This window comes from Protopterus annectens, chromosome 5.part0, assembly GCF_019279795.1.
Source record: "Protopterus annectens isolate FY-2018-M chromosome 5.part0, PAN1.0, whole genome shotgun sequence".
NCBI classification, from domain to species: Eukaryota; Metazoa; Chordata; order Ceratodontiformes; family Protopteridae; genus Protopterus; species Protopterus annectens.
The window spans coordinates 1881277094-1881292970 of record NC_056735.1 but is presented as its reverse complement, the minus strand read 5'-3'; the positions used below and the strand labels follow the sequence as shown (position 1 = coordinate 1881292970).

Below are 15877 nucleotides of genomic sequence, written 5' to 3'. Positions count from 1 at the left end.
CAAAAAGGGTCTTCATATTATTACCCCTTCTAAACACTATCCTAGGGCTAGGGCCTAACTTTTCAGTTAGACCAAAAGCCCCAAACACTCTATTCCAGTTCTTCTCTAGTATTCTCCTAATTTCTGAGGAGTGTTCATCAAATGTTAAGGTGCAACTGAATGAACCCACAGGTGCATCTGATCCACCTAATGTTACATTTGGGTTTTTAAGCAAGGGAGGGTATATATCCATCCTTCTTTCCATCACATATCTTTCCTGTCCTTCAATTAATACCTTAGGGTATCACCTAGCCAGTAACATCTCTTTCAAAATGTTGATTTCCTCCACAAATTTATTATGTTTGCTAGTTAATCTGGATGCTCTAATCATTTGCCCTTTAATAAGGTTTCTATTTTGCCAAAAAGGATGTTCACTATTAAAATGTAACAAACTATTTCAGTAAGTAGGTTTCCTGTAAATTGATGATTCATAACTCTTACTACTCAAATCATTATATAAATGCACATCCAAATAGTTGACCATTTCCTTATCTTTAATACTTGTAAAAGTTAAGAAATTCGTAGTACTGTTGATATGTTCAAGAAATTCATCTACCTCGTCCTCTCCCCCTGTCCACAATATCAGGATGTTATCCAAAAATCTTTAGTACCTATAGATTTTATCTTTAAATCTTGATTCCAAGACAAATTCTGTCTCCCAATACCATAAAACTACATTAGCAAAAACTGGGGCTGCTATTGCTCCCATTGCTACTCCCCGAGTCTGTTTAAAATACTCACCCTGAAACCAGACAAAATTATTACCCAACACCAGTTCCATAAGGGTTGATAGGACAAAAACTGAGTCACTGTTGGAACAAATTTGGGTGGCTGCCTTACTTAAGAAGTACTCCTGGTGCTTTATTTGTTTTATTATTGGTAAACAAATGTTAAATAAAATAAAAAAATAAAATCTTAATTATACTGTAGTTTATGTGTTCTTAAAATTAGAATTTTTAACCATTTTAGTACTGAAAATTAGGAATTTTCACAAAAAAATGTGTAAGGTACAGCTGTTATCTTTGGGCCTAACTCCAAAAGACTTGCTGTCAGTGTAACTCAGGGAGCAGGTCTTTTGGAATCTGGGCCCCAGTGTTTATAGATAGGCCATACATCAACAAAAGTCACTTACACTGATAGCAGGTCTTTCAGAATCAGGGAAGACTTACACTGTGAGCAACTCTTTTGGAATCTGGCCCTTTGTCTTTAATGTAAAGGCTCAGTCTAAAGAAAGTTAATAGTCTTTAAATGAACTAAACAAAGCCAGTGAAGCTGAAAACAAAGCAACTTGGTCAAACGGTAAAATCAAAGCATTAAGTATGAAACATGTCAAACCTGCATTGCGTTTGAATATCTAGGTATTATATTACTTTCATCTATAGATGATATAATTGTCAATTATAGTAATATAGCAATAATAAAGAATCTTATTTCTAAATGGAATAATCTTGTTATCTTATTGGAATATAGGGTTCAATTAATAAAAATAATTCTTTTTCACAAAATATTATATATAATTGAAGCCTTGTCCCAATTTTCTAGCAAACATCACACTAGTGAAATAAATAAACAACTTTTAAAATTGCTGTGGTTTCTCAATAAATCCAGAATAGCATTTATTCATCATATTAGACCTTAGGCTCTTAGAGGAATCTGTTTTCCTGGTATTGATACTTATATTAAAGTACCATTTTTAATTATATTAAATTGAATCGATCCTAATGATAAGAACAATATACTGGATAATAATAATTCAACTAATTTAGACAATTTCTTCTGGTATTATCTTTGTGATTTTGTTCAGTATAATATTGCTTATCCTGCATATTCAACCTACTTAAATTTGATTCTAAAATCTTTTAGAAACATGTTTTTTAACATAGATATCAAAATTTGGTTTGAATCCATTATTCCTTTTAGTATCACTATTTTTTAATAAATCCCATACTCATACATTTGATATTTCGAAAACCAAGAATTTTGTTTGTTGATATAAATGTATCAAAGATTTAAAAGCTAAAGATGGTCAACAACTTATTATAGAGTTTGACTTAAATCATGAAGATTGGTTATTATTACAAAATGTGAAAAATCTACACACAGAAATTATGTATATTTCTCATTCTCACTTTAATGAAAATCCTAAACTAATTAATTTTTCTATGAAATAGTGTATAACAACTCAAAATTTGATAACTTAATTTCAAAACTTTACAAAATGTTCATACAATATAAAATAAATTTAAATTCAAAATTCTAGAATCATATTACATTAGGTCACACCTCCCATTTTACTTATTAAAATAAATCTCAGATATTATCATCTGTAAAATACATCGCTTGGTCCCAATACTGACACATACTTACATGAAAATTTTACACAGAGCCTTTCTAACTCCAAACAAAATAGCCAAAGTCAATATTAATAGTAACCCAATGTGTTAGGGATATTTACAAGCATGCAAAGCTGACTGGATACATATATTTTTGAATGTTCTTCCTTCCACTGAGTGACCTCCCAAACCTCTTGTATCAGAGGCACATGGGATATATGCAAATCATCCTTATGAACATCAGGTGCTTCAGCTAATTGGTAATTCTGAATGCCCATGACTTGTTTTGTCATTTTAATGGACATTTTCAGGCCAATAAAACCAAACCCCACTAGCTGTGGATATGCATATTTTGGCCTTGTTATGACCTCATCAGCACAGCACAAGCAGAGTGTTTGACTAAGCATTAGAAACACAAGGCTGTTATACCCAGCTGATGTCCATTATCATTAGGGTCACTGCAAAAATATCCCAAACAACACACTAAAACAATGAGTGAGAAGATCACTGAAAAACCAATCAATAAAAACCAAATGAAAACTTCAGCAAAGTTAGAACTTCCACTGAGTGACCTCCCGAACCTCTTGTATCAGAGGCACATGGGATATCTGCAAATGATCCTTATGAACATTAAAATGATGAAACAAGTCATGGGCATTCAGAATCACCAATTAGCTGAAACACCTGATGTTCATAAGGATCATTTGCATATATCCCATGTGCCTCTGATACAAGAGGTTTGGGAGGTCACTCAGTGGAAGTTCTAGCTTTGCTGAAATTTTCATTTTGTTTTTACTGATTGGTTTTTCAGTGACCTTCTCACTCATTGTTTTTGAATGTTCTTCCTTGAATTTATTTTATTTTAAGACAGATGAATTTTTAAAAGCTTTATTCTCAGATAATTTTTCTTTATCTAAGTTATTAATACTATATAATGTTAATGTGGGAAGTGATTTAAAACTGTTAATCTTTTTCTCTTATGGTCAATTCTTGTGGGAGCAAGGAAATGTATTACTAAGAAATTGAGAACAACTACTTCACCTTATTTTGAAGACTTTCTTTCCTTATTAAAGGACACAGCATTTAAAGTGACCAAAGTAAATGAACAAAGGATTAATCCCATTTCATTTACTAATAATCCTTGGACAAAAGTAATATCTCTGATTGATTTCTATCAATTAAATTCTACATTTGATGTTTAGAGAAGTAAATGAAGAGAAAATTGACAGACATTCTAAAGAAGAAATGGAGTTACATTTTTTCAATTTTCTTTTCTCGGGCCTCTGTATATATTGTATATAGTTAAATTTTATTCTTTTATTTGCAATTTCATTTTTTTTACATTTTCCTTATATTATTATTAACTTTGATCATTTAAAAATGTTTGTGCAAAAAAAAAAAATAAATAAGAATAAAGTTTCTTTGAACAAAAAAAAGTGCATTGTGAAAAACAGAGCATAAACCAAACATTACAAATGAAGCAAATATTTTTGTGGTGGTGGGGCAAAATCCTTTCTACCCCTATGCATGAAGGTCAGCTCTATCTACTCCTAAATGCTGTAATAAACTCTGGGTTTGCCTCACATTGGGGGAAGGGATATTTCACCCACTGTAGTTACCTTCCCTCCTCACCTTCTTTTAATATAATGACACAATGGTCCCTTCATCATCTAAGTATGGCAGTGTCACAGTCTTTAAGCCTTGCATTTATAAACAAATTGATGCAGTGGGTTAAGGCTGTTAGCTGTAATTTCTGTGGAATATGGTTTCATTCCCTCAGCTTTCATTTGCCTACTGTGTGACCTTGAGCAAGTGACTTAGACAGTGCTTGGAAATGGGAAGTGGGCAACTGGGAATTTAGATTAGGGTCCTCAGTGGACCCCCGGACTGCAAACCTATGAACATTTCATAAAATAATAAACTAAAACATCTGATTACTAAAAATTGTAACATACTTACTCCACCTTCATTATGCAAGAGTTTCAGATGGTGGATTCAACCAATCAGCAAATTTAAGCGCAGATGACAATCTGACCAGAGAACATTTTCTCTACTGTTCCTGAAAATGTATCTACTTTGTGAAACTGGGCTACTGACTAGATAAAAGGTAAGTATATGATAATTTCATATATATATATATATATATATATATATATATATCTATATATATATATACACATACATATACACACATATGTAGGTAGGGACCAAAACTGGCCAGTATAGGAAGCACATTTAAAAAGGACCAACAAGTATTGGGTTAACACAATATATCCTGCATTCTACCCATTCAGAACAGCATTCCATAAGGTTTTACAGAAATATCAGTTCCTCAAATCTGTTATTTATTTATTTGTTTTTATTTTATTTTTGTTTACCAGGTTTGTTCGAATGTGTTAAGTCTAAAAAACCTTTTCAGCTGAGGCCTGCTGAGAAAAGGTCTAACATAAACAGTTGTAAGCAGACATTCAGTAATAACCATGAATAAACGTTAATGTCATTATCAGTTACACACACATTTGTTAATTAGATTACATTCATATGAAAACAGAGGCAACTATTGCAGTATAAAAGATACTTATGCATTAGTAGATGTTGTACACAGTATTTGAAGGGGCGTATTAATGGGTTTGTCAGGTAGGTAATAGATTATGTGATTAGTGCTTAGACTTTCAAAGAAATGGAGGTGAAGGAAGGGACTAGCTAGGACAGAAAATGTTAATATTGTAGTTAAGAGGTGGGGGGGGGGTAAATTAGGTTCAGAGACAATTTTATATATGGCTATCATAAGGTTTATATTGGAAGTATAGTGGTTTATATTGGAAGTAGAACTAGTCAGGTTTTGGTGAAGATTTGTTGTGGGGTATAGGATTTTGAGTGAAAAGAAATGGTTTGATGATATGGCAAGTTAAAGATAAACGAAGCAAATCCATTGATTTGATAGTTGAAGTTTTAGCTGAGTTTTAAACAAGTTTGTATTCTGAATGGTTTTCAGTGGTAGTGGGATGTGGTCCCATAGTTTAGCTACCCTATTTTAATATAGAGAGCTAACTGCAGTATTAGATGATTTGGTTATAATGGTTAGTGATTTTTCTCTAGACCATAGGTTGTTAATTGTTGGAGAATTGTCTGGCTCAGAGAAAAGTCTGTGCGTTGGTGTTAGCTGAGAAAGAACTCGGTGATGTGATAGTTCTAAGCAATTTAATTCTCTGAGGTCTGGGCAGTGGTGTGTTCTGTTGTTATAGTTCACTGCAAATGTTCTATTTTATTACATTTCTCAAGTTTGAATGGTTATGAGACATGAAGTTTAGTGAAAATTGGTGCAGTATACAGTAGAGATTGCAGTAAGTAAGTAGAGGCTATGCTTATCCTGGCTATGTTAGTGATGTACTCTGTATAATGTCCCTATTTTTTGATGAGCGTTTTAACCACATGTGATACATGGTGGTCAAATTTCAACAGGTTGTCTGTGATGATGCCCAGTAATTTTATGTGGTTACTTGTTCTAGTGTGGTTGTGTTGGCAGAGATCAATAGTGAATAGTGTCATTTTGGTAGAGATGTTGTGGGGTGAATAGCACTCATTTATTTTTTTAGTGGTTAGAAGTTGTTGTGAATTGTTTAGCCTTGTTTCAGTCACTAGGAAAGATTGTTGCATTAAATGTTGAAGTTTAGAGCTAGAGATTTGGCAGCGCAGATTAGGGTTGAGTCATCAGCATATTGAACTAGGGTAGCAATTTTTGCAGCAGTGTAGAAGTCATTGACATATTTTAGAAAGTATGAGTTAGAGGATATATCCTTGTGGGACACCAGTGCTTACTGGCAAGAAGGTGAAAAATCATTTTTTCCATTTCACTATTTGTACTCTGTTTGACAAGCCCTATGGAACCACTGTGGTAAAGAAGTAGTGTTCCCTAAAGATCATAATTTGTGTAAGAGTTTCTGGTGGGAGACAGTATCAGAAGCTTTTAATAAGTGTAGGAAGATGGTGGAGACTAGGCTTCTGGAATTTCTTTGGGTGTTGACAGTATTAAAAAAATCAGCAAAGTGGTAGGTGTGGTGTGATGAGGACTGAAGCCGTGTTGGATTGAAGGCAGAAGCAGTTTATCTATTAGATACTTGACAAGTTGCTTATGAATACATTTTTAAATAGTTTTGATATGGGAGATAAAATGGCAATTGGCCTATGGTTTGAAAGATTTGTATTGATTCTACCCTTGTACCATGGAATAGTGAATGATTTTTTCCCATAGTGAGCGGATTTTATTTTTGGATGTGGATCAATTTATCAGAATTGAAACTAGATGTGCAATAGCTTCAGCTGTTGTTTTAAGATATTCACTAGGTAGAATGTCAGGGTCAGCTGTAGTAGGCTTTTATTGTTTGATGTATTTTTGATTGCATCTGTGGGAACTGGTTGGAAGGAGAAATGGTAATGAACATTGTGTTAATGTATGTGGACCTCAAGAGCTTGATTTAGCTGCTTAGTTGATTAATGACCGTAGTGTCTGTATAAACAAGATGCAGTATGTTAAGTAAAGTGACTTCATGAAAAGTAGTAAGTTTTCTTACTAGGCTGTAATGATGTATTTTGGGGCTGTTGCTTTGATACCTTATGGTGTAGATTTGTAATTGACCTCTTAGGCTATCTGACAGAGTTTCATGGGATGATATTTTATTTGGAGAGTATGTTAGGATCCAATCATTGGTTGATTGTCTGGCTGAGGCTTTGCTACATCTACGTGGGGTGGTTATAACTTGGGTGAACTTGTATATATGTACATTTTTGGTTGGATTTTCAGACTGGTTATTTTCAGATTCTATGTATTTATTTACCTCTAAAAAATTCAATAGATTAATACATTACAATGTTTTGAGGTGACCAGATAGTCTAACCTTTTAGGTGAGAATTTAGTTACACTGATATTTTTATGACATGAATTGCTGTACTTTCCTCTATTGTACTAAAAGAAATGGACTTCAACATATTACAAAACTGCAGTCATTCACAGCACTATCTGCTATATGACATGAGCAATGTACTTTGCAATGTTTGTACATTTCAATTTCATTGTAATAAGTAATTGTGATTATAGTATATATTTGTGGAGCAAAGTGAATAATTAGTATGCATTGTTCAGTTAGAATTAATTAATTAAATAGAATTGTGTAGAATTTTCAGATTCTGTTATTGTTCCATTTGCAATATACTTGTTTCATGCTTCAAGGGTGTAGTAGACTTATGCGTCTGTTAAAATATATTAAAACATTACTGCACATCTGTGATAAAGAACGATTTTAGTCCATTACTTTTTCAAAATCAGTATTCTCAAATCCCTGTCACATACTCCTTTCTTTTAAATTATTAGACTTGGTGCTGTAAATTTGACCAGCGTCTTGTAAACCCTACTAACTATAACCTTATCCTTGAGAGATAAAAAAGTGAAGTTCTTCCCAAATGAAGGTGCTTTTATTTATGCAGATGCCTGATCTGTATAAACAGGAATACGCAGAGAGGGATCCCAAGCATAGAGAAAAATGAGGCACAAATGAGGGCCTTGGATCATATACTTTGATTTTCAAATTTAATAATTGTAAAATTCAGAGAATTAAATTTCATAGGTGTAGTTGGCTCTAATGTCAACTACCAAGTTATACTCTTGATTGGCTATGTTTATTTATTTATTTATGTTTGTTTGTTTGTTTACAGTGTTGACCAATTTCAGACTCAGCCCGGGTGAAATACAAAACATTTCACAAACAAAAACTAGATAAAAGTAAGCAATAATAGAACAGTTCAGACTAATTATGTAGAAAAAAAAATCTGTGTATATACATTCCAGTGAGCAAGTACAGTGCAAGTTACAATCAGATAGAGTATAATGTACAGTATATACATTAGTTTCTAAAGTGGGTCAATCTTTAGTGAATCTTGAGAGAGGAGAAGAGACTCAGATAGGAGAAAGGTTAGCTGATATGTCCTGTGATGAAGCAGGAGCATTTGACTTGGATCACAAATTGCTTTTTGAGTTGCAGTCTGAATTTGGAATAAGTGTTGATTTCCTTAATGTCAATGGGGAGAGCTTGCCAAAGAGTAGGTGCCGGAGGGGAAGAAGCATGTGCGGTGCTTGTGAAGTTTGGTTCTAGGGGTAATGAGCATTGGTGAGGCTTGTGAGTAATATCTCGGGTTGTATGAGGAGCTTTTTTTTGTGATGTCTAGCTACAAGGGGAGTAAATATGTGGAGATGGAGTAGTTTGTACAGCTAGGATCCTAAAAGTAGATTAAATCTTTGTTTTATGGATAGCCATTTGGGTTTTTCCTAGGGTGATACAGTGATGCTCCCAGAGAGGTGAGTTTGAAATGAATCGATGGATGCTGTTAGAGATCATCTGGAGTGTAGCAATGTTCTTCTTGGAGGCAGAAGCAAAAATCAGGAGCCCGTATTCAAGATGAGAAAAGAGAACTCTGTTGCCAATATCTGTGCTAGCTGGTTGGAGTAGAAACAGTGAAATCTTTTTGGCCCAGAAGATGAGGGGGTTTATTTTGGCTCTTATTTTGTTTATGTGAAAATGGAAGTTTAGTGACTGATCAAGCCACAATCCTAGATATTTGAAAGTGGAGGTTGTCTCTGTGGAGTGGTTGAGTAGATCAAAGATAATTAAAGATCCAGGTGCCTGACAAATTTTCTGTGGAGTTCCAAGAAGCATAGTTTTAGTCTTGGTGGGGTTGAGAAGTAGTTTATGGTATATGAGCCATCGATGGAGCTCATGTAAGTCTGACTGGAGTTGACACTGAATGCTGATGTGAAAGTGACCTGATCAGTAAATGACCATATCAGTAGCTTAGAGAATAAGTGGGAGATTGAGAGGGTCACAAGGAAGTTTGTTAATGAATATTGAGAAGAGGAGAGGGCAAGAATGGATCCTTGTGGCACACATTTGGTAATAGGTGCAGATTCTTATTGGGAGGATCCTTTTTTACCTCTGAAGTGTCTGTCAGTGAGGAAGTTTTTAAACCAGGTAGTGCATCCGAACTGATACAAATTTCAATTAGTTTGCTTTGGGTAAGATAGTAGTTCAATAAGGTCAAATGCCTTTGTCAGGTCTATAAATTATTTTTAGACAGGGTATCACGAGGAGGTTTTCTTCCTGTAAGTAGGGTAACCTCTTTGTAAAAGTGTTTGGGGGAATGTAAAAGGGTAGCTTATTTCTTTGTTTTGCGATTTCTTTTGTGCCTTCTAATGGGCTTCATAGTTAGGTTGTGCAAGACTTTAAAGGAGGTACAGTTGTCAGTCGTGGGGATCTGTTTCCATTTTTGCTGTGTTTCATCCCTTTGAGTTAAAAGTTATTTGAGTTCATTGGATAGCCATTTGGTGTTGATGGGTTTATAAAGTCTGTGGATAAGTGGGAAGAATTTGTTTTGCAGCTGGAGTAGAAAGTTGGTTAAACATATAGAAGCTGTATTAGGGTCATGTAAGGAGGGTATATGGTTCCATTTGTGGGCTGTGAGAAAGTTTCTGGGGTTTGTCTATACTTACGCTACTCTGTTTTTTAAGGTTTTGCTTTTTTATGGTAGTTTTATAGGACTGTTGACAGTTGTAAATGTGATTGGGCAGTGTGACTTAGTGATAGTGGTAGAATGTTTGTCGGTGGTGGAGTTTGGTATGTTTGTAATAATCAGGTTGAGAGTGGAGTGTTTGGAGGGCCTAAAGTTATGCCTTGTTGGTTCTTTTATGAGTTGAAGGAGATCTAGGTCTGCTAGGAAAGTACATATATCAGATGAAAGAGGGCCAAGATAATTAAGACTGAAGTCAACTATAATGATTATATTATTGTTTTTGGGACAGTAATTAGTTAGCGATGAGTGATTTGAATTTATATAGGGAAGAAAGTGGTGGTAGAAAGACTGTAGTGATCGGTAGTGGTTTTCCTCTGTGAGTTTGAAATTTTAAGAGAATCTAATTAGGATTGGAGTCTGAGAAGAATTTTCCTTGGGCAATGACTTTTGGGTTTAGGTTATTTCTATATAAAATTGTAGGCGGGTAGAAAGTGTTGTAAGTTGGGGAGTCGTTTTTGACCCAGAATTCTATGACAGCTAGAATGTCTGGTTTATGCTGGGAAGTAAAAGTACTTATGTGGTCTAGCTTGTTTTTGATGTTGTGTGCATTGGAGAGGGCACAGGCCAGTGTAGGAAAGTAATATTTCAGATGTTAAGGAAAACTAGTTGTTGGGCCTGGGTTGGATTCAATGTTATTCTTAAGGAGTACGAAGATTAAGGATAATGGTGTGAATGGGGTCTTGGGTGTTTTAGGCAGAGAGAAAAATATTTCTTAGTCTTGGTAATCAAATAAAGAGTGATCCTGATAGTGGTGAGCTGAGAAATATGTTTGGTTTGATTACTGGGGGGTTGTGGTGGTGATGTGTTGGTGAGGAAGTTATGGAAGGAGTGGTAATACATAATGATATGATGATAGGTTGTGTAAGTGTTTTATAACGATATTTACTATTGGTAGTAGGGGTGAGGGAGGTGAGGAAGAAAAAGGAGGGAGAACAGGGTTAACTGTGGAAAGAGGAACATATTTTTGATTGGATGTGTGTTGTGTTTGTACAGGGAGTTGTAAGTGGGAGTTACGACTTCCAGTAATAATGTAATACTGACTGTGAGGGTAGTGAGATAAGAGGATTATGTGGTTTTATGATGGAGTCTTTTTAAAATGTGTGTCATGAGGGTGTGACAATGGAAGGAGATCAGAGCAAATATAATGGGTGGTCTGAGGGGCATGGCTGGAGAATTGGGGGTTGTAGAGTAGTGAAGTGGGACACAACTTCCACTGGCTTCAGAGTTAATCAGTCAAGGCCTGTATCTTGCAGTGAGCATGAAAGGGGTAGGTAACAAATGCATGACTTTCTTTTCCTTTGCTAAGGTGCCTGTGTGAAGTGTTTGGTTAGAATCCATTACACAGATGATGCTGGTTTACAGTGTGAGGACAGTCCCAGATAGCTTGACAAAGAAGTGACATACTATATCTGTAGGCAGGGAGGAATGACCATGACTGGCTTGTTGTGTTGAAAGAGACAGACTTGTGAAATGAATAATATTGATAGACATTAAGATTGTAAATGTAACAAAAACAAGTATGGTGATACATTTTACCCTTACAGCTTCCCAGTTTAAATGGTTGTGGATGGTAATCTGTATAATAATTAATATGCAGTAATATTTAATTTACTGCCATTGAGGTGATGTTTAACACCTTGTTCTCTTACTTTTTTTCTTTAATGTTCAAGAGTGCTGATTTCTCGGTTGTTTATTGTATAGCTTGGTTGATAAAGATAAATTAAAAAGTAAATGTAAATATTGATATAGTAATGACTTAAATGACAGAGCTCTCTGCTGATAACTTACTGCCTGTTTGTTTTTTTTTGCAGATTGTGATCAGGAGTGGATAATTATGAAACTTCACAGTGTCTTTCCATACTATGAGATATCTGCTCTTGGAGAGGTACTACAACAGTGTAACTGGGACTATAATCAAGCCTGTGAACTTCTCTCATAAGATTTGTGGGTCATAAGCATCTTTTAAGACTGAAAAGATGACCAGTATCAATTTATATCACTTCTGCACCATGTCTGCATTAGATATGCACTATTACAGTGACTATTCAATTATATCTCTTTTGGGAGTGGATGACTTAAGGATATTTTTTACTTTAACAAACATTCTGAGAACTTGTTGCAAGTGCAGAATAACTCCACCCAAGGATGTAAACGAGGAGCACCAGATAAATCATAACATCATGTGTGTGTACTGGGCAGTTAGACAATTACAGTTACATCAGTTGGTCAAGAAATATCAACAGGGAAATCTGTGACCAGTCCTTGTGCATCTTGTAATGTTCTGTCCATAGTATGGTCTGGTACTGAAGGAATAAGATAGACCTCTGTTTGCTGTAGGTAATACACATTACTTTTGGCTTGAACACCACTCAAAGAAAAAGGAAGCTCTAAGGGAATTCATTTTGATTACTGTAATGCTCTTTGAGAATATATATATATATATATATATATATATATATATATATATATATATATATATATATATATTGGTTTATTTTATTAGATATCTGAGGAGAAATGAAACAAAAGTTTGAGAGAATGCAGCTGAGTTATTGAATGTTTGTCTGAAGCAATTGAAGATGTTTGTAAAATAAATGCATGTCATTTGTTTAGCCACTTTCTGTTTACAGGCTGCTCCTGAGAGTTTCTGGAGCTCTAGTAAGCTTGAAGCCTCTGTTATTTTTCTTGGTCCTGTTGTTGTATCAGCTGATCTGTTTCCTTCTTTCATCCCTGCTTCAAAAGAGAAATTGTCTGTCTTCACGTAGTTTCATGTACAGTAGTCTTTTTTGCACAAATTGGTAAACAGATGTGAACTGTCCTGTTCCTATTAACACTAGTAGTGCCACCTTTTCAGATGGCCAGTGTGGGATATTTTTATGAACATTTGTAATTTTGCAGGATAAACCATATCCATAAGCAGTCCAAGTGACTGGAGTTCACTTTGTTGTCAAAGTAACAAACTCACTTTTGTATAACCTGAATTGATTCTGTTACTTTATATCATATTAAGGTATTTCAGATATAAATAATTGTATGATGCATTTTATGCAACCATTAGAGGAAATAAAAATCCCAGGACATTTATGAGGAATAGATCTTCTCGCAATGACATGGCAAAATGTGAGTTGGTTATGTTACAGAGACTGTGTAGGGGTTTCCTGGATGGGGTTCTAGTTGAAGTTTTTAGTTTGTCAGCCTAGTACTCTTTTAAATTCTGTGTTGCATAAAATTGTACTAGATATTGCCTGTTGTGATCTCTTGACCATTATTCATGTAGCAATATAACATATTCAGAATAATCAGCATTTTTATTTCTGGTATACTGGACTAGTTTAAAGAGTTTTACTTCTGCAAATAGGTACTTAAAAATGTGTTTATTTTAATTTAATGGTATACATATGTTGCGAAGAAAAATAAATAATATAATGAATTTTGCTGCCGTATATGAACTTTTACACTATAGATAAATTGTATATTTGTGTATTACATACGATTGTGTTTTATTACAAAAAAGTGTTCATTTTTTGCACCACATTTGATCACTTGCTCCTTTATGACCATCTAACCTAGTTCTCTTGGGTTATTTTAGCCCATTCTTTTTCCACTGGCAAGAACCCTGCAGCTAAGACTCTCCTCTAGGTATGAAAGTTGAGAAAAGTGAGTGGTGGTTCAGAGGATTTAGAATTTAAGGCCTTAATACTTCTAAGTTCATGTTCCGTAGACACTAAAGGGGAGCACGTAGGATACATCTTTGTGGGGAATGTCATCTGCTTCCATGAATGAAGTAGCAGTCAAAGGTCCTTCCCACCTCCTTCTTGCAGGTAGTGTTTCTTTGGATGCTCCTTTATCCACTGCATGTTCTAATATGGAGTGTAAACCATGGATGCATGCCTAACTCTCCCACCGAGACAGAGATAGATATGCAAAGTCTTTTATTCCTCTAACTTCTTGTGTCAGCTCCTCCAGTGCTCCATACACTACTTAAACCCATGTCATCTTGGTTATAGTCTGAGCTTTATCCTTCTAGTCCATAAATTTGGCCAAAGTATGTTGTGTATCTATATTAAATGGTTCATTCTTAAATTATTGGGTGAATAAAAGTTTAATAGTTTTGTTCAAGGAAGGGAGATAATTTACTACAGCAAATGACATCAAATACTGCTTGCTCTGTGCTTGCTTTTGCTGCCTCCTCATCATCTTTCTGTTTTTTTTCTTGTTTATACATGATTGCCTATTTACATTTAACTTCAAACAGTTGTACACTTGCTGAATGCATACATAGTGCAACCTACTTTAAAAACCATTTGTATCAACAGGGATGGTTCTTGTTGTCCTTTGCCTTGCCACTGTCACAGCCACTACCTCTTTTCACTCTATTTTTCTCATTGTATCTTTTCAACCTACACTTCCCTGATACACACATACAAGTAAGTGACCTCTTCAGTCCACTTTCCCTCTTGTCTTTGTACCTTCTGTAGTTTCAGGCACCTCAGATCAGCTTCTTATTTGTTTGATCCACTTATCTGTGTGTAGTTATTATGAATAACTGTGTAGAACGTGATGTTTTACCCATGTCATAAAATTATAAAAAACTGCTCCCCAGTGCTCATCTCTGCAGTGCATATACTGCAAAATGTCACGTGTCTCACAAAAATATAGCACAGGCATGAAGATTTTCACATCATGAAACTGGAAATAATGGCTCTTGTTTTCTCATGGGAAAAACTGGCTCCTCTTTTCTTATGAAAACATAATGCCAAAATGTAATCCTCCATTTGATATGTAATTCATAAATAATCGTGACTACATGTTTTACATTATGTCTTACTATATTTAGTAATTTTGATGTTAGGCAGTACCTGTGCCTAGACAGTACCTTTAAATTTGTGTAGAACACTGTGCTTGCCTCTCCTAAAGCTCTGCTTTGTTAGTTATCCCAGGTTACCCTTGCTGAAGGACCTAAAGACTGGTTGGGATTATTCAGTGAGCAAATGGTGTGAAAAAATAAATAAATAATTCCATTGGTGACATAAAACTGTTCATACATTAGTAACATAGCCAAAGATAGCCTCACATATTTTAAATACTTTTTAAATCTAGGATATTCCAGAACGATATAATAATATCATCATCCCCATTTACGCCTCTGATTTCAGTGCAGACGGGTACATATACATTGATGTCTAGCAACAATAACAGTAACAATCAAGCCTATTGGCCTCTGGGCTAATTTATGCTAAATGCTGTAAGAGCAATTTTGTTATGATTTTTAACAGCTTTAAATTATACTAACCTTTTTGAAAAGATGTGTGAATATTATTTTCTTTACTGACGTTATGATGAGAATGTCAGTATATTTTTTTAATAGAAGTGAATATCTGCTAGACTAACCATGTACAGCAGGCTAAAGAAAAATATACGTGTAGGGATTTAGTATTTTTATCAATCAAAATGCAATGTAAAGCAGTCTATTATGTATAATTGGCACTGCTTATGTAGTGCTTGGTTTATATAGGCCATCAACAGGTAAACCTCACTAGTAAACTTTCTACACCATTATCCATTTGTGTGTCTTACTTTAGATAAGAAACAAACATGAAACTGCAAACAAGAGTTCCTGTGTTCAGTAAAGCATTTGGTGTACTTACATAAACCAGTAGTTCTGAGCAGTGAATCCCACCAACATTCATAAGCATTCAAATTTTTTGGCAAGAGATGCAACTGCTGATGCAGACAGTAAATTGTTCTCACTTTTGTTGTTGTAGTACCAAGGTACAGAATTATGAAAAAAATTGAAAATCAGTTTATAGCTAAGATTATCTCATGGTTCATAGGTAGGTACTAGGCTATTGGCCCTATGGCCTATACAAGCCTAGCCAAAAAGGTAC

At 34.8% G+C, this 15877-nt stretch overlaps 1 protein-coding gene across 1 annotated transcript in view; it reads left to right on the top strand.

The window, feature by feature from the left end:
• Positions 1–15545, top strand: part of EPSTI1 (epithelial stromal interaction 1) — a 293203-nt gene extending 277658 nt beyond the window's left edge. Inside the window, exon 12 of the mRNA XM_044072047.1 lies at positions 11801–15545. Coding sequence (XP_043927982.1) covers positions 11801–11928 — 128 coding nt within the window. The 3' untranslated portion in view covers positions 11929–15545. The remainder of the gene's footprint in view (positions 1–11800) is intronic.
• The last annotated feature ends 332 nt before the right edge of the window (positions 15546–15877 follow it).